The sequence below is a fragment of the Oncorhynchus clarkii genome, chromosome 18 (genome assembly GCF_045791955.1).
Source record: "Oncorhynchus clarkii lewisi isolate Uvic-CL-2024 chromosome 18, UVic_Ocla_1.0, whole genome shotgun sequence".
Lineage (NCBI taxonomy): Eukaryota > Metazoa > Chordata > Actinopteri > Salmoniformes > Salmonidae > Oncorhynchus > Oncorhynchus clarkii.
The window spans coordinates 1,096,757-1,118,906 of NC_092164.1; the positions used below are offsets into that span (position 1 = coordinate 1,096,757).

Below are 22,150 nucleotides of genomic sequence, written 5' to 3' on the forward strand. Positions count from 1 at the left end.
AGTCTTAGGGGTTAGGGTGAGTAGTCTTAGGGGTTAGGGATTAGGGTGAATAGTCTTAGTGGTTAGGGGTTAGGGGTTAGGGTGAATAGTCTTAGGGGTTAGGGTTTAGGGTGAGTAGTCTTAGGACTTAGGGGTTAGGGTGAGTAGTCTTAGGGGTTAGGGGTTAGGGTGAGTAGTCTTAGGGGTTAGGGGTTAGGGGTTAGGGTGAGTAGTCTTAGGGGTTAAGGGTTAGGGTGAGCAGTCTTAGGGGTTAGGGGTTAGGGTGAGTAGTCTTAGGGGTTAGGGTGAGTAGTCTTAGGGGTTAGGGGTTAGGGTGAGTAGTCTTAGGGGTTAGGGGTTAGGGTGAGTAGTCTTAGGGGTTAGGGGTTAGGGGTTAGGGTGAGTAGTCTTAGGGGTTAGGGGTTAGGGTGAGTAGTATTAGGGGTTAGGGGTTAGGGTGAGTATTCTTAGGGGTTAGGGGTTAGGGTGAGTAGTCTTAGGGGTTAGGGGTTAGGGGGTAGGGTGAGTAGTCTTAGGGGTTAGGGGTTAGGGTGAGTAGTCTTAGGGGTTAGGGGTTAGGGTGAGTAGTCTTAGGGGTTATGGGTTAGGGGGTAGGGTGAGTAGTATTAGGGGTTAGGGGTTAGAGTGAGTAATCTTATGGGTTAGGGGTTATGGTGAGTAGTTTTAGGGGTTAGGGATTAGGGTGAGTAGTCTTAGGGGTTAGGGGTTAGAGTGAGTAGTCTTAGGGGTTATGGGGTTAGGGGGTAGGGTGAGTAGTCTTAGGGGGTAGGGGTTAGTGTGAGTAGTCTTATGTGTTAGGGGTTAGGGTGAGTAATCTTAGGGGTTAGGGGTTAGGGAGAGTAGTCTTAGGGGTTAGGGGTTAGGGTGAGTAGTCTTAGGGGTTAGGGGTTAGGGAGAGTAGTCTTAGGGGTTAGGGGTTAGGTTGAGTAGTCTTAGTAGTTAGGGGTTAGGGTGAGTAGTCTTAGGGGTTAGAGGTTAGGGTGAGTAGTCTTAGGGGTTAGAGATTAGGGGTTAGGGTGAGTAGTCTTAGGGGTTAGGGTGAGTGGTCTTAGGGGTTAGAGTGAGTAGTCTTAGGGGTTAGGGTGAGTAGTCTTAGGGGTTAAGGGTTAGGGTGAGCAGTCTTAGGGGTTAGGGGTTAGGGTGAGTAGTCTTAGGGGTTAGGGTGAGTAGTCTTAGGGATTAGGGGTTAGGGTGAGTAGTCTTAGGGGTTAGGGGTTAGGGTGAGTAGTCTTAGGGGTTAGGGGTTAGGGGTTAGGGGTTAGGGTGAGTAGTCTTAGGGGTTAGGGTGAGTCGTCTTAGGGGTTAGGGTGAGTAGTCTTGGGGTTAGGGTGAATAGTCTTAGGGGTTATGGGTTAGGGTGAGTAGTCTTAGGGGTTAGGGGTTAGGGTGAGTAGTCTTAGGGGTTAGGGGTTAAGGTGAGTAGTCTTAGGGGTTAGGGGTTAGGGTGAGTAGTATTAGGGGTTAGGGGTTAGGGTGAGTAGTCTTAGGGGTTAGGGTGAGTAGTCTTAGAGGTTAGGGTGAGTAGTCTTAGTGGTTAGGGTGAGTAGTCTTAGGAGTTAGGGGTTAGGGTTAGGGGTTAGGGTGAGTAGTCTTAGGGGTTAGGGGTTAGGGTGAGTAGTCTTAGGGGTTAGGGGTTAGGGTGAGTAGTCTTAGGGGTTAGGGGTTAGGGTGAGTAGTCTTAGGGGTTAGGGTGAGTAGTGTTAGGGGTTAGGGGTTAGGGTGAGTAGTCTTAGGGGTTAGGGGTTAGGGTGAGTAGTCTTAGGGGTTAGGGTGAGTAGTCTTAGGGGTTAGGGGTTAGGGTGAATAGTCTTAGGGGTTAGGGGTTAGGGGTTAGGGTGAATAGTCTTAGGGGTTAGGGGTTAGGGTGAGTAGTCTTAGGGGTTAGGGGTTAGGGTGAGTAGTCTTAGGGGTTAGGGTGAGTAGTGTTAGGGGTTAGGGGTTAGGGTGAGTAGTCTTAGGGGTTAGGGGTTAGGGTGAGTAGTCTTAGGGGTTAGGGTGAGTAGTCTTAGGGGTTAGGGGTTAGGGTGAATAGTCTTAGGGGTTAGGGGTTAGGGGTTAGGGTGAATAGTCTTAGGGGTTAGGGTTTAGGGTGAGTAGTCTTAGGAGTTAGAGGTTAGGGTGAGTAGTCTTAGGGGTTAGGGGTTAGGGTGAGTAGTCTTACGGGTTAGGGGTTAGGGTGAGTAGTCTTTGGGATTAGGATTAGGGTGAGTAGTCTTAGGGGTTAGGGGTTAGGGTGAGTAGTCTAAGGGGTTAGGGGTTAGGGTGAGTAGTCTTAGGGGTTAGGGTTTAGGGTGAGTAGTCTAAGGGGTTAGGGGTTAGGGTGAGTAGTCTTTGGGATTAGGATTAGGGTGAGTAGTCTTAGGGGTTAAGGGTTAGGGTGAGTAGTCTTTGGGGTTAGGAGTTAGGGTGAGTAGTCTAAGGGGTTAGGGTTTAGGGTGAGTAGTCTAAGGGGTTAGGGGTTAGGGTGAGTAGTCTAAGGGGTTAGGGGTTAGGGTGAGTAGTCTTAGGGGTTAGGGGTTAAGGGTTAGGGTGAGTAGTCTTAGGGGTTAGGGGTTAGGGTGAGTAGTCTTATGGGTTAGGGGTTAGGGTGAGTAGTCTTAGGGGTTAGGGGTTAGGGTGAGTAGTATTAGGGGTTAGGGGTTAGGGTGAGTAATCTTAGGGGTTAGGGGTTAGGGTGAGTAGTCTTAGGGGTTATGGGTTAGGGGGTAGGGTGAGTAGTCTTAGGGGTTAGGGGTTAGGGTGAGTAGTCTTAGGGGTTAGGGGTTAGGGTGAGTAGTCTTACGGGTAAGGGGTTAGGGTGAGTAGTCTTTGGGATTAGGATTAGGGTGAGTAGTCTTAGGGGTTAGGGGTTAGGGTGAGTAGTCTCAGGGGTTAGGGGTTAGGGTGAGTAGTCTTAGGGGTTAGGGGTTAAGGGTTAGGGTGAGTAGTCTTTGGGGTTAGGAGTTAGGGTGAGTAGTCTAAGGGGTTAGGGTTTAGGGTGAGTAGTCTAAGGGGTTAGGGGTTAGGGTGAGTAGTCTAAGGGGTTAGGGGTTAGGGTGAGTAGTCTTAGGGGTTAGGGGTTAAGGGTTAGGGTGAGTAGTCTTAGGGGTTAGGGGTTAGGGTGAGTAGTCTTATGGGTTAGGGGTTAGGGTGAGTAGTCTTAGGGGTTAGGGGTTAGGGTGAGTAGTATTAGGGGTTAGGGGTTAGGGTGAGTAATCTTAGGGGTTAGGGGTTAGGGTGAGTAGTCTTAGGGGTTATGGGTTAGGGGGTAGGGTGAGTAGTCTTAGGGGTTAGGGGTTAGGGTGAGTAGTCTTAGGGGTTAGGGGTTAGGGTGAGTAGTATTAGGGGTTAGGGGTTAGGGTGAGTAGTCTTAGGGGTTAGGGGTTAGGGTGAGTAGTCTTAGGGGTTAGGGATTAGGGTGAGTAGTCTTAGGGGTTAGGGGTTAGAGTGAGTAGTCTTAGGGGTTATGGGGTTAGGGGGTAGGGTGAGTAGTCTTAGGGGTTAGGGGTTAGTGTGAGTAGTCTTATGTGTTAGGGGTAAGGGTGAGTAATCTTAGGGGTTAGGGTGATTAGTCTTAGGGGTTAGGGGTTAGGGTGAGTAGTTTTAGGGGTTAGGGGTTAGGTTGAGTAGTCTTAGGGGTTAGAGGTTAGGGGTTAGGGTGAGTAGTCTTAGGGGTTAGGGGTTAGGGTGAGTAGTGTTAGGGGTTAGGGTGAGTAGTCTTAGGGGTTAGGGGTTAGGGTGAGTAGTCTTAGGGGTTAGGGATTAGGGTGAGTAGTCTTAGGGGTTAGGGGTTAGGGTGAGTAGTCTTAGGGGTTAGGGTGAGTAGTCTTAGGGGTTAGGGTGAGTAGTCTTAAGGGTTAGGGTGAGTAGTCTTAGGGGTTAGGGGTTAGGGGTTAGGGTGAGTAGTCTTAGGGGTTAGGGTGAGTAGTCTTAGGGGTTAGGGGTTAGGGTGAGTAGTCTTAGGGGTTAGGGGTTAGGGTGAGTAGTCTTAGGGGTTAGGGATTAGGGTGAGTAGTCTTAGGGGTTAGGGGTTAGAGTGAGTAGTCTTAGGGGTTAGGGTGAGTAGTCTTAGGGGTTAGGGGTCAGGGTGAGTAGTCTTAGGGGTTAGGGGTTAGGGTGAGTAGTCTTAGGGGTTAGTTTAAGGGTTACGGGGTAGTTTAGGGGTTCCCAACATGTGGGTAGGTTCAAATCTACCTTCATAATTCCATTAATTTTTCTAACCAGCACCGGGTACCGTCAGATGAATTGTCTCATGGTGCCAAAGAGGCTCTCGCTCTGCCACCTTTCACTGCCGATGCGGAACATCGGCGGACGATTGGATTGAGACGCAGCCAATGCAAAAAATATATCTATCTTAAATTGATATCTGTACCATAAACAGATCTGTCTAGCTGAAACCGATCTATCTAGCTGAAACCGATCTATCTAGCTGAAACGGATCTATCTAGCTGAAACCGATCTCTCTAGCTGAAACTGATCTCTCTAGCTGAAACTGATCTCTCTAGCTGAAACTGATCTGTCTAGCTGAAACAGATCTATCTAGCTGAAACAGATATCTCTAGCTGAAACAGATCTATCTAGCTGAAACCGATCTATCTAGCTGAAACTGATCTGTCTAGCTGAAACTGATCTGTCTAGCTGAAACTGATCTGTCTAGCTGAAACTGATATCTCTAGCTGAAACAGATATCTCTAGATTAAACTGACACATTTTGATAGGGATTTTTTCATTATGTTACTTAGATGGATGGGTTTAGGGTTAGGGTTCTTACCTGTTGGTCAAACAGAGTCCAGAACATGGGAAGGGGGATGTAGAGAAACAGAACCTTCAGCACCATCTTCACCTGGGCCACCAGCAATTTCTGGAGGAGAGGAGGAGGAAAGTGGAGGACGGGCAGGAGGAGGAGAGAGGAGAGAAGGAGGAGGAGAGAGGAGGACGGGAAGAGGAGAGAAGAAAGGAGAGGAGGAGGAGAGAGGAGGATGAGGAGGAGGAGGAGGAGAGCAGAAAGGAGAGGAGGAGGAGAGAGGAGGCCGGGAGGAGGAGGAGGAGAGCAGAAAGGAGAGGAGGAGGAGAGAGGAGGATGGGAGGAGGAGGAGAAAGGAGAGAAGAAGGAGGAGGAGAGAGAAGGATGGGGAGGAGGAGGAGAGAGGAGAGGAGAAGGAGGAGGACGGGAGGAGGAGGATGAGAGGAGGAGGAGAAAGGAGAGAAGAAGGAGGAGGAGAGAGGAGGATGGGGAGGAGGAGGAAAGCAGAAAGGAGAGGATGAGAGAGGAGGATGGGAGGAGGAGGAGAGCAAAAAGTAGAGGAGGATGGGAGGAGGAGGAGAAAGGAGAGAAGAAGGAGGAGGAGAGAGGAGGATGGAGAGGAGGAGGAGGAGAGAGGAAAGGAGAAGGAGGAGGAGAAGGAGGAGGAGAGAGCAGGACAGGAGGAGGAGGAGAGCAGAAAGGAGAGGAGGAGGAGAGAGGAGGATGGGAGGAAGAGGAGAGCAGAATGGAGAGGAGGAGGAGAGACGAGGACGGGAGGAGGAGGAGAGAGGAGGATGGGAGAAGGAGGAGAGCAGAAAGGAGAGGAGGATGAGAGAGGAGGACGGGAGGAGGAGAGAGGAGGATGGGAAAAGGAGGAGAGTAGAAAGGAGAGGAGGAGGAGAGAGGAGGACGGGAGGAGGAGAGCAGAAAGGAGAGGAGGAGGAGAGAGGAGGATGGGAGGAGGAGAGCAGAAAGGAGAGGAGGAGAGAGGAGGATGGGAGGAAGAGGAGAGAGGAGGACGGGGAGGAGGAGAAGAGAGGAGAGAAGGAGGAGGAGAGAGGAGGACGGGGAGGAGGAGGAGAGCAGAGAGGAGAGGGGAAGGAGAGAGGACGGGAGGAGGAGAGAGGAGAGAAGGGGAAGGAGAGCAGAGAGGAGAGGAGAAGGAGGAAGAAGAGGAGAGGAAGGATTTATTAATGAGTTCTCTGTGTTGTAAACATCCTTCAATGTACTTTCATTTTCAACAGTTTTATGAACTGCTAATTTGGTTGTGCTGGTTTTCCCATTGGCCGATGAACATGGCCCTACGTCATATTTCTCATCGGCCCAGTCCATCCAGTGTTCTCTCTTAGGGAACGTCTTGCTGCGATGTCTGAAGCGGTTCTTTATGGCAAACTAGAGAGGAGCGAAAGAACACAAAAACACTTAATAGCTCTGCTGAAAACCAGACATTGTTGTTGAATATCACATTCACTTCCTGTAGAGTTTCACATGGAAAGATATGACACTGTAAGTCTTCTACTGTCTGTATTTTATTACTGTCTCATCCCTTACTGTCTGAATGGTATTTGACTGTCTTAGCCCTTACTGTCTGTGTGTTATCTGACTGTCTCATCCCTTACTGTCTGTATGTTACTAGACTGTCTTACCTCCTTACTGTCTGTATGTTATTAGACTGTCTTACCACCTTACTGTCTGTATGTTAATAAACTGTCTCATCCCTTACTGTCTGTATGTTATTAGACCGTCTTACCACCTTACTGTCTGTATGTTATTAGACTGTCTCATCCCTTACTGTCTGTATGTTATTAGACTGTCTCATCCCTTACTGTCTGTATGTTATTAGACTGTCTTACCCCCTTACTGTCTGTATGTTATTAGACTGTCTCATCCCTTACTGTCTGTATGTTATTAGACCGTCTTACCACCTTACTGTCTGTATGTTATTAGACTGTCTTACCCCCTTACTGTCTGTATGTTATTAGACTGTCTCATCCCTTACTGTCTGTATGTTATTAGACCGTCTTACCACCTTACTGTCTGTATGTTATTAGACCGTCTTACCCCCTTACTGTCTGTATGTTATTAGACCGTCTTACCACCTTACTGTCTGTATGTTATTAGACTGTCTCATCCCTTACTGTCTGTATGTTATTAGACTGTCTTACCACCTTACTGTCTGTATGCTACTAGACTGTCTCATCCCTTACTGTCTGTATGTTATTAGACTGTCTTACCTCCTTACTGCCTGTATGTTATTAAACTGTCTCATCCCTTACTGTCTGTATGTTATTAGACTGTCTTACCTCCTTACTGCCTGTATGTTATTAGACTGTCTCATCCCTTACTGTCTGTATGTTATTAGACCGTCTTACCAAATTACTGTCTGTATGTTATTAGACTGTCTTACCCCCTTACTGTCTGTATGTTATTAGACTGTCTCATCCCTTACTGTCTGTATGTTATTAGACCGTCTTACCACCTTACTGTCTGTATGTTATTAGACCGTCTTACCCCCTTACTGTCTGTATGTTATTAGACCGTCTTACCACCTTACTGTCTGTATGTTATTAGACTGTCTCATCCCTTACTGTCTGTATGTTACTAGACTGTCTTACCCCCTTACTGTCTGTATGTTATTAGACTGTCTTACCCCCTTACTGTCTGTATGTTATTAAACTGTCTCATCCCTTACTGTCTGTATGTTATTAGACTGTCTTACCACCTTACTGTCTGTATGCTACTAGACTGTCTCATCCCTTACTGTCTGTATGTTATTAGACCGTCTTACCCCCTTACTGTCTGTATGTTATTAGACTGTCTCATCCCTTACTGTCTGTATGTTATTAGACTGTCTTACCACCTTACTGTCTGTATGCTACTAGACTGTCTCATCCCTTACTGTCTGTATGTTATTAGACTGTCTTACCACCTTACTGTCTGTATGCTACTAGACTGTCTCATCCCTTACTGTCTGTATGCTACTAGACTGTCTTACCTCCTTACTGCCTGTATGTTATTAAACTGTCTCATCCCTTACTGTCTGTATGTTATTAGACTGTCTCATCCCTTACTGTCTGTATGTTATTAGTCTGTCTCATCCCTTACTGTCTGTATGCTACTAGACTGTCTTACACCCTTACTGTCTGTGTGTTATTAGACTGTCTCATCCCTTACTGTCTGTATGTTATTAGACCGTCTTACCCCCTTACTGTCTGCGTGTTATTAGACTGTCTTACCCCGATACACTTGCAGACCTCCAGCATAATGTTGCCTTTAGGAGCAGTCTTGTTGTACATGCCACTGCCCATAATGAACACGACTGTGGAAACACAGAAAGACGTCCACCTCTGTTAACTAGACAGAGACAGAGTTCAGATCAATACTGATGGTTGATAGAGGCAAGGAGAGGAAGGAAGCTCCTCCATGTAGTGGTAACAGTACTCACTGAGAGCCACCACCATGAGGGCTGCAGGGACGCCGAAGGCCAGAGGATAACACTTCTGTTGGGAGTGGATACCACACTCCTGACCTGGAGGAGGGAACACACATGCTTCTGGCTCACTGCGCTAATGGATGGAGGAACTGGCCCTATTGCACAGGCATAACCATAGCCAAGTCTGACCAGGCATTGTGTTAGTTTAGAGTTAGTAATGTAAAGTCTGACCAGGTATTGTGTTAGTTTAGGGTTAGTAATGTAAAGTCTGACCAGGTATTGTGTTAGTTTAGGGTTAGTAATGTAAAGTCTGACCAGGTATTGTGTTAGTTTAGGGTTAGTAATGTAAACTCTGACCAGGTATTGTGTTAGTTTAGGGTTAGTAGTAGTCAAGTCTGACCAGGTATTGTGTTAGTTTAGAGTTAGTAGTAGTCAAGTCTGACCAGGTATTGTGTTAGTTTAGGGTTAGTAATGTAAAGTCTGACCAGGTATTGTGTTAGTTTAGAGTTAGTAGTAGTCAAGTCTGACCAGGTATTGTGTTAGTTTAGAGTTAGTAATGTAAAGTCTGACCAGGTATTGTATTAGTTTAGGGTTAGTAATGTAAAGTCTGACCAGGTATTGTGTTAGTTTAGGGTTAGTAATGTAAAGTCTGACCAGGTATTGTGTTAGTTTAGAGTTAGTAATGTAAAGTCTGACCATGTATTGTGTTAGTTTAGGGTTAGTAATGTAAAGTCAGACCAGGTATTGTGTTAGTTTAGGGTTAGTAATGTAAACTCTGACCAGGTATTGTGTTAGTTTAGGGTTAGTAATGTAAAGTCTGACCAGGTATTGTGTTAGTTTAGAGTTAGTAATGTAAAGTCTGACCAGGTATTGTGTTAGTTTAGGGTTAGTAATGTAAAGTCTGACCAGGTATTGTGTTAGTTTAGGGTTAGTAATGTAAAGTCTGACCAGGTATTGTGTTAGTTTAGGGTTAGTAGTAGTCAAGTCTGACCAGGTATTGTGTTAGTTTAGAGTTAGTAATGTAAAGTCTGACCAGGTATTGTGTTAGTTTAGGGTTAGTAATGTAAAGTCTGACCAGGTATTGTGTTAGTTTAGAGTTAGTAATGTAAAGTCTGACCAGGTATTGTGTTAGTTTAGGGTTATGGTCGTACCTCTGAGGATGGGTGTAATGACAGTAGACAGGAGAACAGGTATTGTGTTAGTTTAGGGTTATGGTCATACCTCTGAGGATGGGTGTAATGACAGTAGACAGGAGACTACCAGCGTTGATTGACAGGTAGAAGATGGAGAAGAACGTGCTCCTCTGTTTCTCCTGGAGAATGTATGGACAGGAGGACAGGAGGACAGGAGGACAGGAGGACAGGAGACAGGAGGACAGGAAGACAGGAGACATGGACAGGAGGACAGCAGACAGGAGGACAGGAGGACAGGAAGACAGGAGACATGGACAGGAGGACAGGAGACAGGAGGACAGGAGGACAGGAGAACAGGAGGACAGGAAGACAGGAGACATGGACAGGAGGACAGGAGGACAGGAGACATGGACAGGAGGACATGAGGACAGGTGACATGGACAGGAGGACATGAGGACAGGTGACATGGACAGGAGGACAGAAGGACAAGAGGACAGGAGACATGGACAGGAGGACAGAAGGACAAGAGGACAGGAGACATGGACAGGAGGACAGAAGACATGGACAGGAGGACAGGAGTACAGGAGACATGGACAGGAGGACAGGAGACATGGACAGGAGGACAGGAGACATGGACAGGAGGACAGGAGACAGGAGGACAGAAGGACAAGAGGACAGGAGACATGGACAGGAGGACAGGAGACATGGACAGGAGGACAGGAGACATGGACAGGAGGACAGGTGGACAGGAAGACAGGAAGACAGGAGGACAGGAGACATGGACAGGAGGACAGGAGGACAGGAGACATGGACAGGAGGACAGGAGGACAGGAGGACAGGAGGACAGGAGGAGGACAGGAGACATGGACAGGAGGACAGGAGGACAGGAGACATGGACAGGAGGACAGGATACATTTACAGGAGGATAGGAGGACAGGAGGACAGGAGGAGGACAGGAGACATGGACAGGAGGACAGGAGGACAGGAGACATGGACAGGAGGACAGGAGGACAGGAGACATGGACAGGAGAACAGGAGGTCAGGAGACATGGACAGGAGGACAGGAGGACAGGATACATGGACAGGAGGACAGGAGGACAGGAGACATGGACAGGAGGACAGGAGGACAGGAGACATGGACAGGAGGACAGGAAACAGGATACATGGACAGGAGGATATGAGGACAGGAGGACAGGAGGAGGACAGGAGACATGGACAGGAGGACAGGAGGACAGGAGACATGGACAGGAGGACAGGAGGACAGGAGACATGGACAGGAGAACAGGAGGACAGGAGACATGGACAGGAGGACAGGAGGACAGGAGGACAGGAGGACAGGAGACATGGACAGGAGAACAGGAGGACAGGAGACATGGACAGGAGAACAGGAGGACAGGAGACATGGACATGAGATCAGGAGGACAGGAGAACAGGAGGACAAGAGACATGGACAGGGGGACAGGAGGACATGAGACATGGACAGGAGACATGGACAGGAGAACAGGTTTAGAACTGCAAACATCTGACCTTGGCATTTGTATCTAACCATAGCTAGCAGCACCATCTATCTGCTGGAGATTCAAGGTGTTTAGATTAATCCACAATCAGCAACATGATGCTCTATAACCTTTGACCTAAATGCACCTTCCAGTAGGTAACCAGGGTTAATGGTTATTAAACAACCATCTGGGATGTGTTCTGCTGGCTCAGCACTGATAATGACTGAAGTCACGTTGATAAACCATGCTGATCACTACTTCCTGAGTCTGGAGTCTACACTACTGTAAAGACAGAGGTCGGTAGAGACAGAATCTAAAATTGAGTCTACACTACCGTATAGACCGAGGTTGGTAGAGACAGACTCAAAAATGGAGTCTACACTATTGTAAAGACAGAGGTCGGTAGAGACAGAATCTAAAATGGAGTCTACACTATTGTAAAGACCGAGGTCAGAGGTCAGTAGAGACAGACTAACCGAGGTCGGTAGAGACAGACTCTAAAAGAGAGTCTACACTACCTTATAGACCGAGGTTGGTAGAGACAGACTCTAAAATGGAGTCTACACCACTGTACTGACCGAGGTCGGTAGAGACAGACTCTAACCGAGGTTGGTAGAGACAGACTCTAACCGAGGTCGGTAGAGACAGACTCTAACCGAGGTCGGTAGAGACAGACTCAAAAATGGAGTCTACACCACTGTACTGACCGAGGTCGGTAGAGACAGACTCTAACCGAGGTCGGTAGAGACAGACTCTAACCGAGGTCGGTAGAGACAGACTCTAACCGAGGTTGGTAGAGACAGTCTCAAAAATGGAGTCTACACCACTGTACTGACCGAGGTCGGTAGAGACAGACTCTAACCGAGGTCGGTAGAGACAGACTCTAACCGAGGTCGGTAGAGACAGACTCTAACCGAGGTTGGTAGAGACAGACTCAAAAATGGAGTCTACACCACTGTACTGACCGAGGTCGGTAGAGACAGACTCTAACCGAGGTTGGTAGAGACAGACTCTAACCGAGGTCGGTAGAGACAGACTCTAACCGAGGTCGGTAGAGACAGACTCTAACCGAGGTTGGTAGAGACAGACTCTAACCGAGGTTGGTAGAGACAGACTCTAACCGAGGTCGGTAGAGACAGACTCTAACCGAGGTCGGTAGAGACAGACTCTAACCGAGGTCGGTAGAGACAGACTCTAACCGAGGTCGGTAGAGACAGACTCTAAAATAGAGTCTAAACTACCGTATAGACCGAGGTTGGTAGAGACAGACTCTAAAATGGAGTCTACACTACTGTAAAGACCGAGGTCGGTAGAGACAGACTCTAAAATTAAGTCTACACTACAGTAATGACCGAGGTCGGTAGAGACAGACTCTAAAATGGCTGCTCCGCTAGCGTTACCAACCTGGTGGTCTTCAAACTGGTCTCCTCCAAAGGCAGCGACACAGGGTTTGATGCCCCCCGTCCCCAGAGCGATGAGGAACAGGCCAACCATAGACATGGCACTGAGGGGAGAGAACAGGACATCACTTATCAGTTCAACTAATGGAACTCATATCATAGCAGTTGAGTCAACATGAATTGACTAAGTTTACACAACTCAAATATTTTTACAATGCTGTTGTACAGGCTTATATAGGATGTTGTGTTTGGGGTGCACAGCAGATGAACTCACACATGGAAGGTCATGTTGTCAGGGGTCCCGTCCCTGTCTGTGTCTGTGATGTCGTGTATGGCGCTTACTGCCATGACGACCTGTCCCACCGTATAGACGATGGATAAATAGACAATAGTCCTGGGGAGAGAGAGGAAAGAGAGGGAGGAGAGAGAGAGGAGAGAGAGAGAGGAGAGAGAGAGAGGAAAGAGAGAGGAGAGAGAGAGAGGAGAGAGAGGAGAGAGAGGAAAGAGAGAGAGGAAAGAGAGAGGAGAGAGAGAGAGGAGAGAGAGAGGAGAGAGAGAGAGGAAAGAGAGAGGAAAGAGAGAGAGGAGAGAGAGAGAGAGGAGAGAGAGAGGAAAGAGAGAGGAGAGAGAGAGGAAAGAGAGAGAGGAGAGAGAGGAAAGAGAGAGAGGAGAGAGAGAGGAAAGAGAGAGGAGAGAGAGAGAGGAGAGAGAGAGGAGAGAGAGAGAGGAAAGAGAGAGAGGAGAGAGAGAGGAGAGAGAGAGGAAAGAGAGAGAGGAGAGAGAGAGGAGAGAGAGAGGAAAGAGAGCGAGAGAGAGAGAGGAGAGAGAGAGGAAAGAGAGAGAGGAGAGAGATAGGAAAGAGAGAGAGGAGAGAGAGAGGAAAGGGAGAGAGGAGAGAGAGAGGAAAGAGAGAGAGGAGAGAGAGAGGAAAGAGAGAGAGGAGAGAGAGAGGAAAGAGAGAGAGGAGAGAGAGAGGAAAGAGAGCGAGAGAGAGGGGAAAGAGAGAGAGAGAGAGAGAGAGGAAAGAGAGAGAGAAGAGAGAGAGGAGAGAGAGAGGAAAGAGAGAGAGGAGAGAGAATTCGAAAACAAACCCAATCTTGATAAACTCCCATATCTACTGGGTTAAATTCCACAGTGTGCCATCACAGCAGCATGATTTGTGACCTGTTGCCACAAGAAACGGGCAACCAGTGAAGAACACACACCATTGCAAATACAACCCATATTTATGTTGATTTATTTTCCCTTTTGTACTTTAACCATTTGGACATCATTAAAAAACTGTAAATATACATAATATGGAACTTTTGTGAGTATTATGTTTACTGTTCATTTTTTATTTAACTTTTCTATATTATCTATTTCATTTGTTTTTGCAAAGTAAAAAGTGTGTGAGGGGAGAAAAACGAATGAAAGGGATTTACCAGGAGGGCAGACAACTACAAGCGAGGGAACTACAATCCCCAGATATCCTATGGAAGATCAGATAATATGTGGATGTACTGGGTTTGGACTCACTTGAACTTCCCCAGCCAGGAGTCTGCCACTATGGCCCCCAGTATAGGAGTCAGGTAGCAGAGAGCGATGAAGGTGTGATAGATAGAGGTGGCCAGGTCATCATCCCACTTCAGGAAATACCTGAAGTACAGGACCAACACCGCTACGGGGGGACAACAGAACCACTCAATATGTCCATCTACAGGACTAACACCGCTAGAGGAGACAACAGAACCACTCAATATGTCCATCTACAGGACCAGTCCTTAACATTGGTCAATGAAATGTAACTACCAAAGACTTATTTACATTCTGTAGTAAACACTGCTATTTGTCAACATAGAGAGGTGTGATTGGCTCAGCTCTCTGCTATCTGTAAACATAGAGAGGTGTGATTGGCTCAGCTCTCTGCTATCTGTCAACATAGAGAGGTGTGATTGGCTCAGCTCTCTGCTATCTGTAAACATAGAGAGGTGTGATTGGCTCAGCTCTCTGCTATCTGTCAACATAGAGAGGTGTGATTGGCTCAGCTCTCTGCTATCTGTCAACATAGAGAGGTGTGATTGGCTCAGCTCTCTGCTATTTGTCAACATAGAGAGGTGTGATTGGCTCAGCTCTCTGCTATCTGTAAACATAGAGAGGTGTGATTGGCTCAGCTCTCTGGTATTTGTCAACAGAGAGAGGTGTGATTGGCTCAGCTCTCTGCTATCTGTCAACATAGAGAGGTGTGATTGGCTCACCTCGCATGCCATAGTAGGAGAAACGTTCACAGAACTCATTGACCACGATGAAGAAGATACTGAGAGGATACCCGCACACATCCACCTGGACACAGAGTAGCAGACACATTTGGAGTTGACCTTTATTTGACCAAATCAAATCACATTTTATTTGTCAAATACACTTGTTTAGTAGACGTTATTGCGGGTGTAGCGAAATGCTTGTGTTTCTAGCTCCAACAGTGCAGTAATATCTAACAATTCACAACAACACACATAATACACTCAAATCTAAAAGTAAAAGAATGGAATTAAAAAATATATAAATATTAGCACGAGCAATGTGGGAGTGGCGTTGACTAACACACAGTAGAATAGAATACAGTACATACAGATGAGATGAGTAGCAGTATGTAAACAGTATTAAAGTGACTAGTTAGTAAACACAGTAGAATAGAATACAGTACATACAGATGAGATGAGTAGCAGTATGTAAACAGTATTAAAGTGACTAGTTAGTAAACACAGTAGAATAGAATACAGTACATACAGATGAGATGAGTAGCAGTATGTAAACATTATTAAAGTGACTAGTTAGTAAACACAGTAGAATAGAATACAGTATATACATATGAGATGAGTAGCAGTATGTAAACAGTATTAAAGTGACTAGTTAGTAAACACAGTAGAATAGAATACAGTACATACAGATGAGATGAGTAGCAGTATGTAAACAGTATTAAAGTGACTAGTTAGTAAACACAGTAGAATAGAATACAGTACATACAGATGAGATGAGTAGCAGTATGTAAACAGTATTAAAGTGACTAGTTAGTAAACACAGTAGAATAGAATACAGTAAATACATATGAGATGAGTAAAGCAGTATGTAAACAGTATTAAAGTGACTAGTGTTCCATTATTAAAGTGTTGTGTCGTCTGCAAACTTGATGATTGAGTTTGAGGCGTGCTTGGCCATGCAGTCATGGGTGAACAGGGAGTACAGGAGGGGGCTGAGCACTCACCCTTGTGGGGCCCCTGTGTTGAAGATCAGCGAAGTGGAGATTATGTTTCCTACCTCCAACACCTGAGGGCGGCCCGTCAGGAAGTCCAGGACCCAGTTGCACAGCAGGGTGGGATTGAGACCCAGGGCCTCAAGCTTAATAATGAGCTTGGAGGGTACTATGGTGTTGAATGCTGAGCTATAGTCAATAAACAGAATTCTTACATAGGTATTCGTCTTGTCCAGATGGGATAGGGCAGTGTGCTGCTCAATGGCAATTGCATCGTCTGTGGACCTGTTGGGGCGGTATTCAAACTGAAGTGGATCTAAGGTGTCAGGTAAGGTGGAGGTGACATGATCCTTAACTAGTCTCTCAAAGCACTTCATGATGACAGTATTGAGTGCTACGGGGTGATAGTAATTCAGTTCAGTAATCTATGACTTATTGGGTTCAGGAACAAGGTGGCCATCTTGAAACATGTGGTGACAGCAGACTGGGATAGGGAGAGATTGAATATGTCCGTAAACACTCCAGCCAGCTGGTCTGGTCATGCTCTGAGGACGCGGCTAGGGATGCCGTCTGGGCCGGCAGCCTTGCGAGGGTTAACACGTTTAAATGTCTTAAATGTCGGTGTCCGTGATGTGACTGGTCTTCCCTTTGTAATCCGTGATTGTCTGTAGACTGGTCTTCCCTTTGTAATCTGTGATTGTCTGTAGACTGGTCTTCCCTTTGCAATCCGTGATTGTCTGTAGACTGGTCTTCCCTTTGTAATCTGTGATTGTCTGTAGACTGGTCTTCCCTTTGTAATCCGTGATTGTCTGTAGACTGGTCTTCCCTTTGTAATCTGTGATTGTCCGTAGACTGGTTTTCCCTTTGTAATCCGTGATTGTCTGTAGACTGGTCTTCCCTTTTGTAATCTGTGATTGTCTGTAGACTGGTCTTCCCTTTGTAATCCGTGATTGTCTGTAGACTGGTCTTCCCTTTGTAATCTGTGATTGTCTGTAGACTGGTCTTCCCTTTGTAATCTGTGATTGTCTGTAGACTGGTCTTCCCTTTGTAATCTGTGATTGTCCGTAGACTGGTCTTCCCTTTGTAATCTGTGATTGTCTGTAGACTGGTCTTCCCTTTGTAATCCGTGATTGTCCGTAGACTGGTCTTCCCTTTGTAATCTGTGATTGTCCGTAGACTGGTCTTCCCTTTGTAATCCGTGATTGTCTGTAGACTGGTCTTCCCTTTGTAATCCGTGATTGTCTGTAGACTGGTCTTCCCTTTGTAATCCGTGATTGTCTGTAGACTGGTTTTCCCTTTGTAATCCATGATTGTCTGTAGACTGGTCTTCCCTTTGTAATCTGTGATTGTCTGTAGACTGGTCTTCCCTTTGTAATCCGTGATTGTCTGTAGACTGGTCTTCCCTTTGTAATCCGTGATTGTCTGTAGACTGGTTTTCCCTTTGTAATCCATGATTGTCTGTAGACTGGTCTTCCCTTTGTAATCCGTGATTGTCTGTAGACTGGTCTTCCCTTTGTAATCCGTGATTGTCTGTAGACTGGTCTTCCCTTTGTAATCTGTGATTGTCTGTAGACTGGTCTTCCCTTTGTAATCCGTGATTGTCTGTAGACTGGTCTTCCCTTTGTAATCTGTGATTGTCTGTAGACTGGTTTTCCCTTTGTAATCCATGATTGTCTGTAGACTGGTCTTCGCTTTGTAATCCGTGATTGTCTGTAGACTATCGTTTTTACCTTGAAGTCATTCAAAGAGACAAGCTGTTGGAATTTCATGGCTATAGGTAGACACGAGGACAGAGATGAGACAGGTACCTGACAGACTGCTGCAACACTGGTCACTTTAATAATGTTTACATACTGTTTTACCCACTTCATGTGAATATACTGTATTCTAGTCATGGTTCATCCTGCTGTCCACTTCATATGTATATACTGTATTCTAGTCATGGTTCATCCTGCTGTCCACTTCATGTGAATATACTGTATTCTAGTCATGGTTCATCCTGCTGTCCACTTCATATGTATATACTGTATTCTAGTCATGGTTCATCCTGCTGTCCACTTCATATGTATATACTGTATTCTAGTCATGGTTCATCCTGCTGTCCACTTCATATGTATATACTGTATTCTAGTCATGGTTCATCCTGCTGTCCACTTCATATGTATATACTGTATTCTAGTCATGGTTCATCCTGCTGTCCACTTCATATGTATATACTGTATTCTAGTCATGGTTCATCCTGCTGTCCACTTCATATGTATATACTGTATTCTAGTCATGGTTCATCCTATATAACTACTGCTGTCCACTTCATATGAATATACTGTATTCTAGTCATGGTTCATACTATATAACTACTGCTGTCCACTTCATATGTATATACTGTATTCTAGTCATGGTTCATCCTGCTGTCCACTTCATATGTATATACTGTATTCTAGTCATGGTTCATCCTGCTGTCCACTACATATGAATATACTGTATTCTAGTCATGGTTCATCCTGCTGTCCACTACATATGTATATACTGTATTCTAGTCATGGTTCATCCTGCTGTCCACTACATATGTATATACTGTATTCTAGTCATGGTTCATCCTGCTGTCCACTTCATATGTATATACTGTATTCTAGTCATGGTTCATCCTGCTGTCCACTACATATGAATATACTGTATTCTAGTCATGGTTCATCCTGCTGTCCACTACATATGTATATACTGTATTCTAGTCATGGTTCATCCTGCTGTCCACTACATATGTATATACTGTATTCTAGTCATGGTTCATCCTGCTGTCCACTACATATGAATATACTGTATTCTAGTCATGGTTCATCCTGCTGTCCACTACATATGTATATACTGTATTCTAGTTCATCCTATATAACTACTGTTGTCCTCTTCATATGTATATACTGTATTCTAGTCATGGTTCATCCTGCTGTCCACTACATATGAATATACTGTATTCTAGTCATGGTTCATCCTATATAACTACTGCTGTCCACTTCATATGTATATACTGTATTCTAGTTCATCCTATATAACTACTGCTGTCCACTTCATATGTATATACTGTATTCTAGTTCATCCTATATAACTACTGCTGTCCACTTCATATGTATATACTGTATTCTAGTCATGGTTCATCCTAAATAACTACTGCTGTCCACTTCATATGTATATACTGTATTCTAGTCATGGTTCATCCTATATAACTACTGCTGTCCACTTCATATGTATTTACTGTATTCTAGTCATGGTTCATCCTATATAACTACTGCTGTCCACTTCATATGTATTTACTGTATTCTAGTCATGGTTCATCCTATATAACTACTGCTGTCCACTTCATATGTATATACTGTATTCTAGTCATGGTTCATCCTGCTGTCCACTACATATGAATATACTGTATTCTAGTCATGGTTCATCCTGCTGTCCACTACATATGTATATACTGTATTCTAGTCATGGTTCATCCTGCTGTCCACTACATATGTATATACTGTATTCTAGTCATGGTTCATCCTGCTGTCCACTACATATGAATATACTGTATTCTAGTCATGGTTCATCCTGCTGTCCACTACATATGTATATACTGTATTCTAGTTCATCCTATATAACTACTGTTGTCCTCTTCATATGTATATACTGTATTCTAGTCATGGTTCATCCTGCTGTCCACTACATATGAATATACTGTATTCTAGTCATGGTTCATCCTATATAACTACTGCTGTCCACTTCATATGTATATACTGTATTCTAGTTCATCCTATATAACTACTGCTGTCCACTTCATATGTATATACTTTATTCTAGTTCATCCTATATAACTACTGCTGTCCACTTCATATGTATATACTGTATTCTAGTCATGGTTCATCCTGCTGTCCACTTTATATGTATATACTGTATTCTAGTCATGGTTCATCCTATATAACTACTGCTGTCCACTTCATATGTATTTACTGTATTCTAGTCATGGTTCATCCTATATAACTACTGCTGTCCACTTCATATGTATTTACTGTATTCTAGTCATGGTTCATCCTATATAACTACTGCTGTCCACTTCATATGTATTTACTGTATTCTAGTCATGGTTCATCCTATATAACTACTGCTGTCCACTTCATATGTATATACTGTATTCTAGTCATGGTTCATCCTATATAACTACTGCTGTCCACTTCATATGTATTTACTGTATTCTAGTCATGGTTCATCCTATATAAATACTGCTGTCCACTTTATATGTATTTACTGTATTCTAGTCATGGTTCATCCTATATAACTACTGCTGTCCACTTCATATGTATTTACTGTATTCTAGTCAAAAATTGAGATTTCCATACCCAACTACAACATTGTCCGTCAACATAGAACTGCCAAAGGGGGAGGAGTTGCAATCTACTGCAGAGATAGCCTGCAAAGTAATGTCATACTTTCCAAGTCTATGCCCAAACAGTTCGAACTTCTAATTTTAAGAATGAATCTCTCCAGAAATAGTCTCTCACTGTTGCCACCTGTTTTAGACCCCCCTCAGCTCCCAGCTGTGCCCTGGACACCATATGTGAATTGATTGCCCCCATCTATCTTCAGAGTTCGTTCTGTTAGGTGACCTAAACTGGAATATACTTAACACCCCAGCAGTCCTACAATCTAAGCTAGATGCCCTCAACCTCACACAAATTATCAAGGAAATCACCAGGTACAACCCTAAATCCGTAAACATGGGCACCCTCATAGATATTATCCTGTCAACTTGCCCTCCAAATACACCTCTGCTGTTTTCAATCAGGATCTCAGCGATCACTGCCTCATTGCCTGCATCCGCTATGGGTCCGCGGTCAAACGACCACCCCTCATCACTGTCAAACGCTAAAACACTTCTGCGAGCAGGCCTTTCTAATTCACCTGTCCCGGGTATCCTGGAAGGATATTGACCTCATCCCGTCAGTCGAGGATGCCTGGTCGAACTTTAAAAGTAATTTCCTCACCATCTTAAATAAGCATGCCCCTTTCAAAAACTGTAGAACTGAGAACAGATATAGCCCTTGGTTCACTCCAGACCTAACTGCCCTTGACCAGCACAAAAACATCCTGTGGCGGACTGCAATAACATTGAATAGTCCCCACGATATGCAACTGTTCAGGGATGTCAGGAACCAATACACGCAGTCAGTCAGGAAAGCAAAGGCTAGCTTTTTCCTCCCAACCCCGGCCAACAGCTCCGCACCCCTCGTAGCTACTTGCCCGAGCCTCCCCAGTTTCTCCTTCACCCAAATCCAGATCGCAGATGTTCTGAAAGAGCTGCAAAACCTGGACCCGGACAAATCAGCTGAGCTAGACAATCTGGACCCTCTCTTTCTAAAATTATCCGCCGCCAATGTTGCAACCCCTATTACCAGCCTGTTCAACCTCTCTTTCGTATAGTCCGGGATCCCTAAAGATTGGAAAGCTGCCGCGGTCATCCCCCTCTCAAAGGGGGTGACACCCTTGACCCAAACTGTTACAGACCTATATCCATCCTGCCCTGCCTTTCTAAAGTCTTCGAAAGCCAAGTTAATAAACAGATCAGTGACCATTTTACTGTTGGAGCTAGAAACACAAGCATATTGTTAGGTATTACTGTTGGAGCTAGAAACACAAGCATATTGCTAGGTATTACTGTAGGAGCTAGAAACACACGCATATTGTTAGGTATTACTGTTGGAGCTAGAAACACAAGCATATTGTTAGGTATTACTGTACTGTTGGAGCTATAACCTGCACTTGCGATGAATAGTGATAACAGAATGATAGACAGTGAGAATACAGAGTAGGGAATAGAGGAGTGAATAGAGTAGGGAATAGAGGAGGGAATAGAGGAGGGAATAGAGGAGTGAATAGATGAGGGAATAGAGTAGGGAATAGAGGAGGGATAACAGAATGATAGACAGTGAGAATACACATAAAACTGGACCTTATAATAGAATAGAGGAGTGAATAGAGGAGGGAATAAAGGAGAGATAACAGAATGATAGACAGTGAGAATACACATAAAACTGGACCTTATAATCATGCATGTTGGTACTTACATCAGATATTTTCTTAAAGACAGCTTTGAGTGAAACTGCAAGTTGATGAGAAAAGATAAACAACCCAGGGAAAGAAGGAGAGAAAGAGAGATGGCATGAAAGGCGTGGGTGTCTGGTTCTTACCTTTCTTTTGGGCTTCTTCACATCGATGTCTTTGTCTGTCAGGGAACAATAAAGAGTTCATGACACAATCATGATGACGGTTCAGTGTTACACAGAACGCCAACGAAGAGTGTGGTTGGTAGATACCTTTGTTTAAAGGTGGATTCCACCTCATCATATACCAATACAGCAATGGCTGCTCACATTCAAGGAAATGGTTTAGGGAGTTCATTATATATATATAATGTATTGCATGAATCCTATAAATGGTTTAGGGAGTTCATTATATATATATAATGTATTGTATGAATCCTATAAATGGTTTAGGGAGTTCATTATATATATATAATGTATTGTATGAATCCTATAAATGGTTTAGGGAGTTCATTATATATATATAATGTATTGTATGAATCCTATAAATGGAAATAATACAAAATGAATGTGGTAAAATTCAATCACGCAAATTGACCAAACACCTAATCAATGATAAAACAATCCAAAATTATCATTCTTCAGTACAGCAAAATATAATTAGCATT

General features: G+C 44.7%; 1 protein-coding gene across 1 annotated transcript in view; it reads right to left on the reverse strand.

The window, feature by feature from the left end:
• The window catches only part of LOC139372236 (solute carrier family 15 member 1-like), a 68,272-nt gene extending 46,607 nt beyond the window's left edge, over positions 1-21,665 (reverse strand). The window contains exons 1-10 of the mRNA XM_071111997.1: positions 21,630-21,665; positions 14,426-14,510; positions 13,707-13,848; positions 12,463-12,582; positions 12,193-12,292; positions 9,378-9,468; positions 8,169-8,252; positions 7,960-8,042; positions 6,029-6,115; positions 4,751-4,840 (exon numbers count right to left, since the gene is read on the reverse strand). Of these exons, the coding sequence (XP_070968098.1) occupies positions 4,751-4,840; positions 6,029-6,115; positions 7,960-8,042; positions 8,169-8,252; positions 9,378-9,468; positions 12,193-12,292; positions 12,463-12,582; positions 13,707-13,848; positions 14,426-14,432 (804 nt within the window). The 5' untranslated portion in view covers positions 14,433-14,510; positions 21,630-21,665. The remainder of the gene's footprint in view (positions 1-4,750; positions 4,841-6,028; positions 6,116-7,959; positions 8,043-8,168; positions 8,253-9,377; positions 9,469-12,192; positions 12,293-12,462; positions 12,583-13,706; positions 13,849-14,425; positions 14,511-21,629) is intronic.
• Between the last annotated feature and the right edge of the window lie 485 nt (positions 21,666-22,150).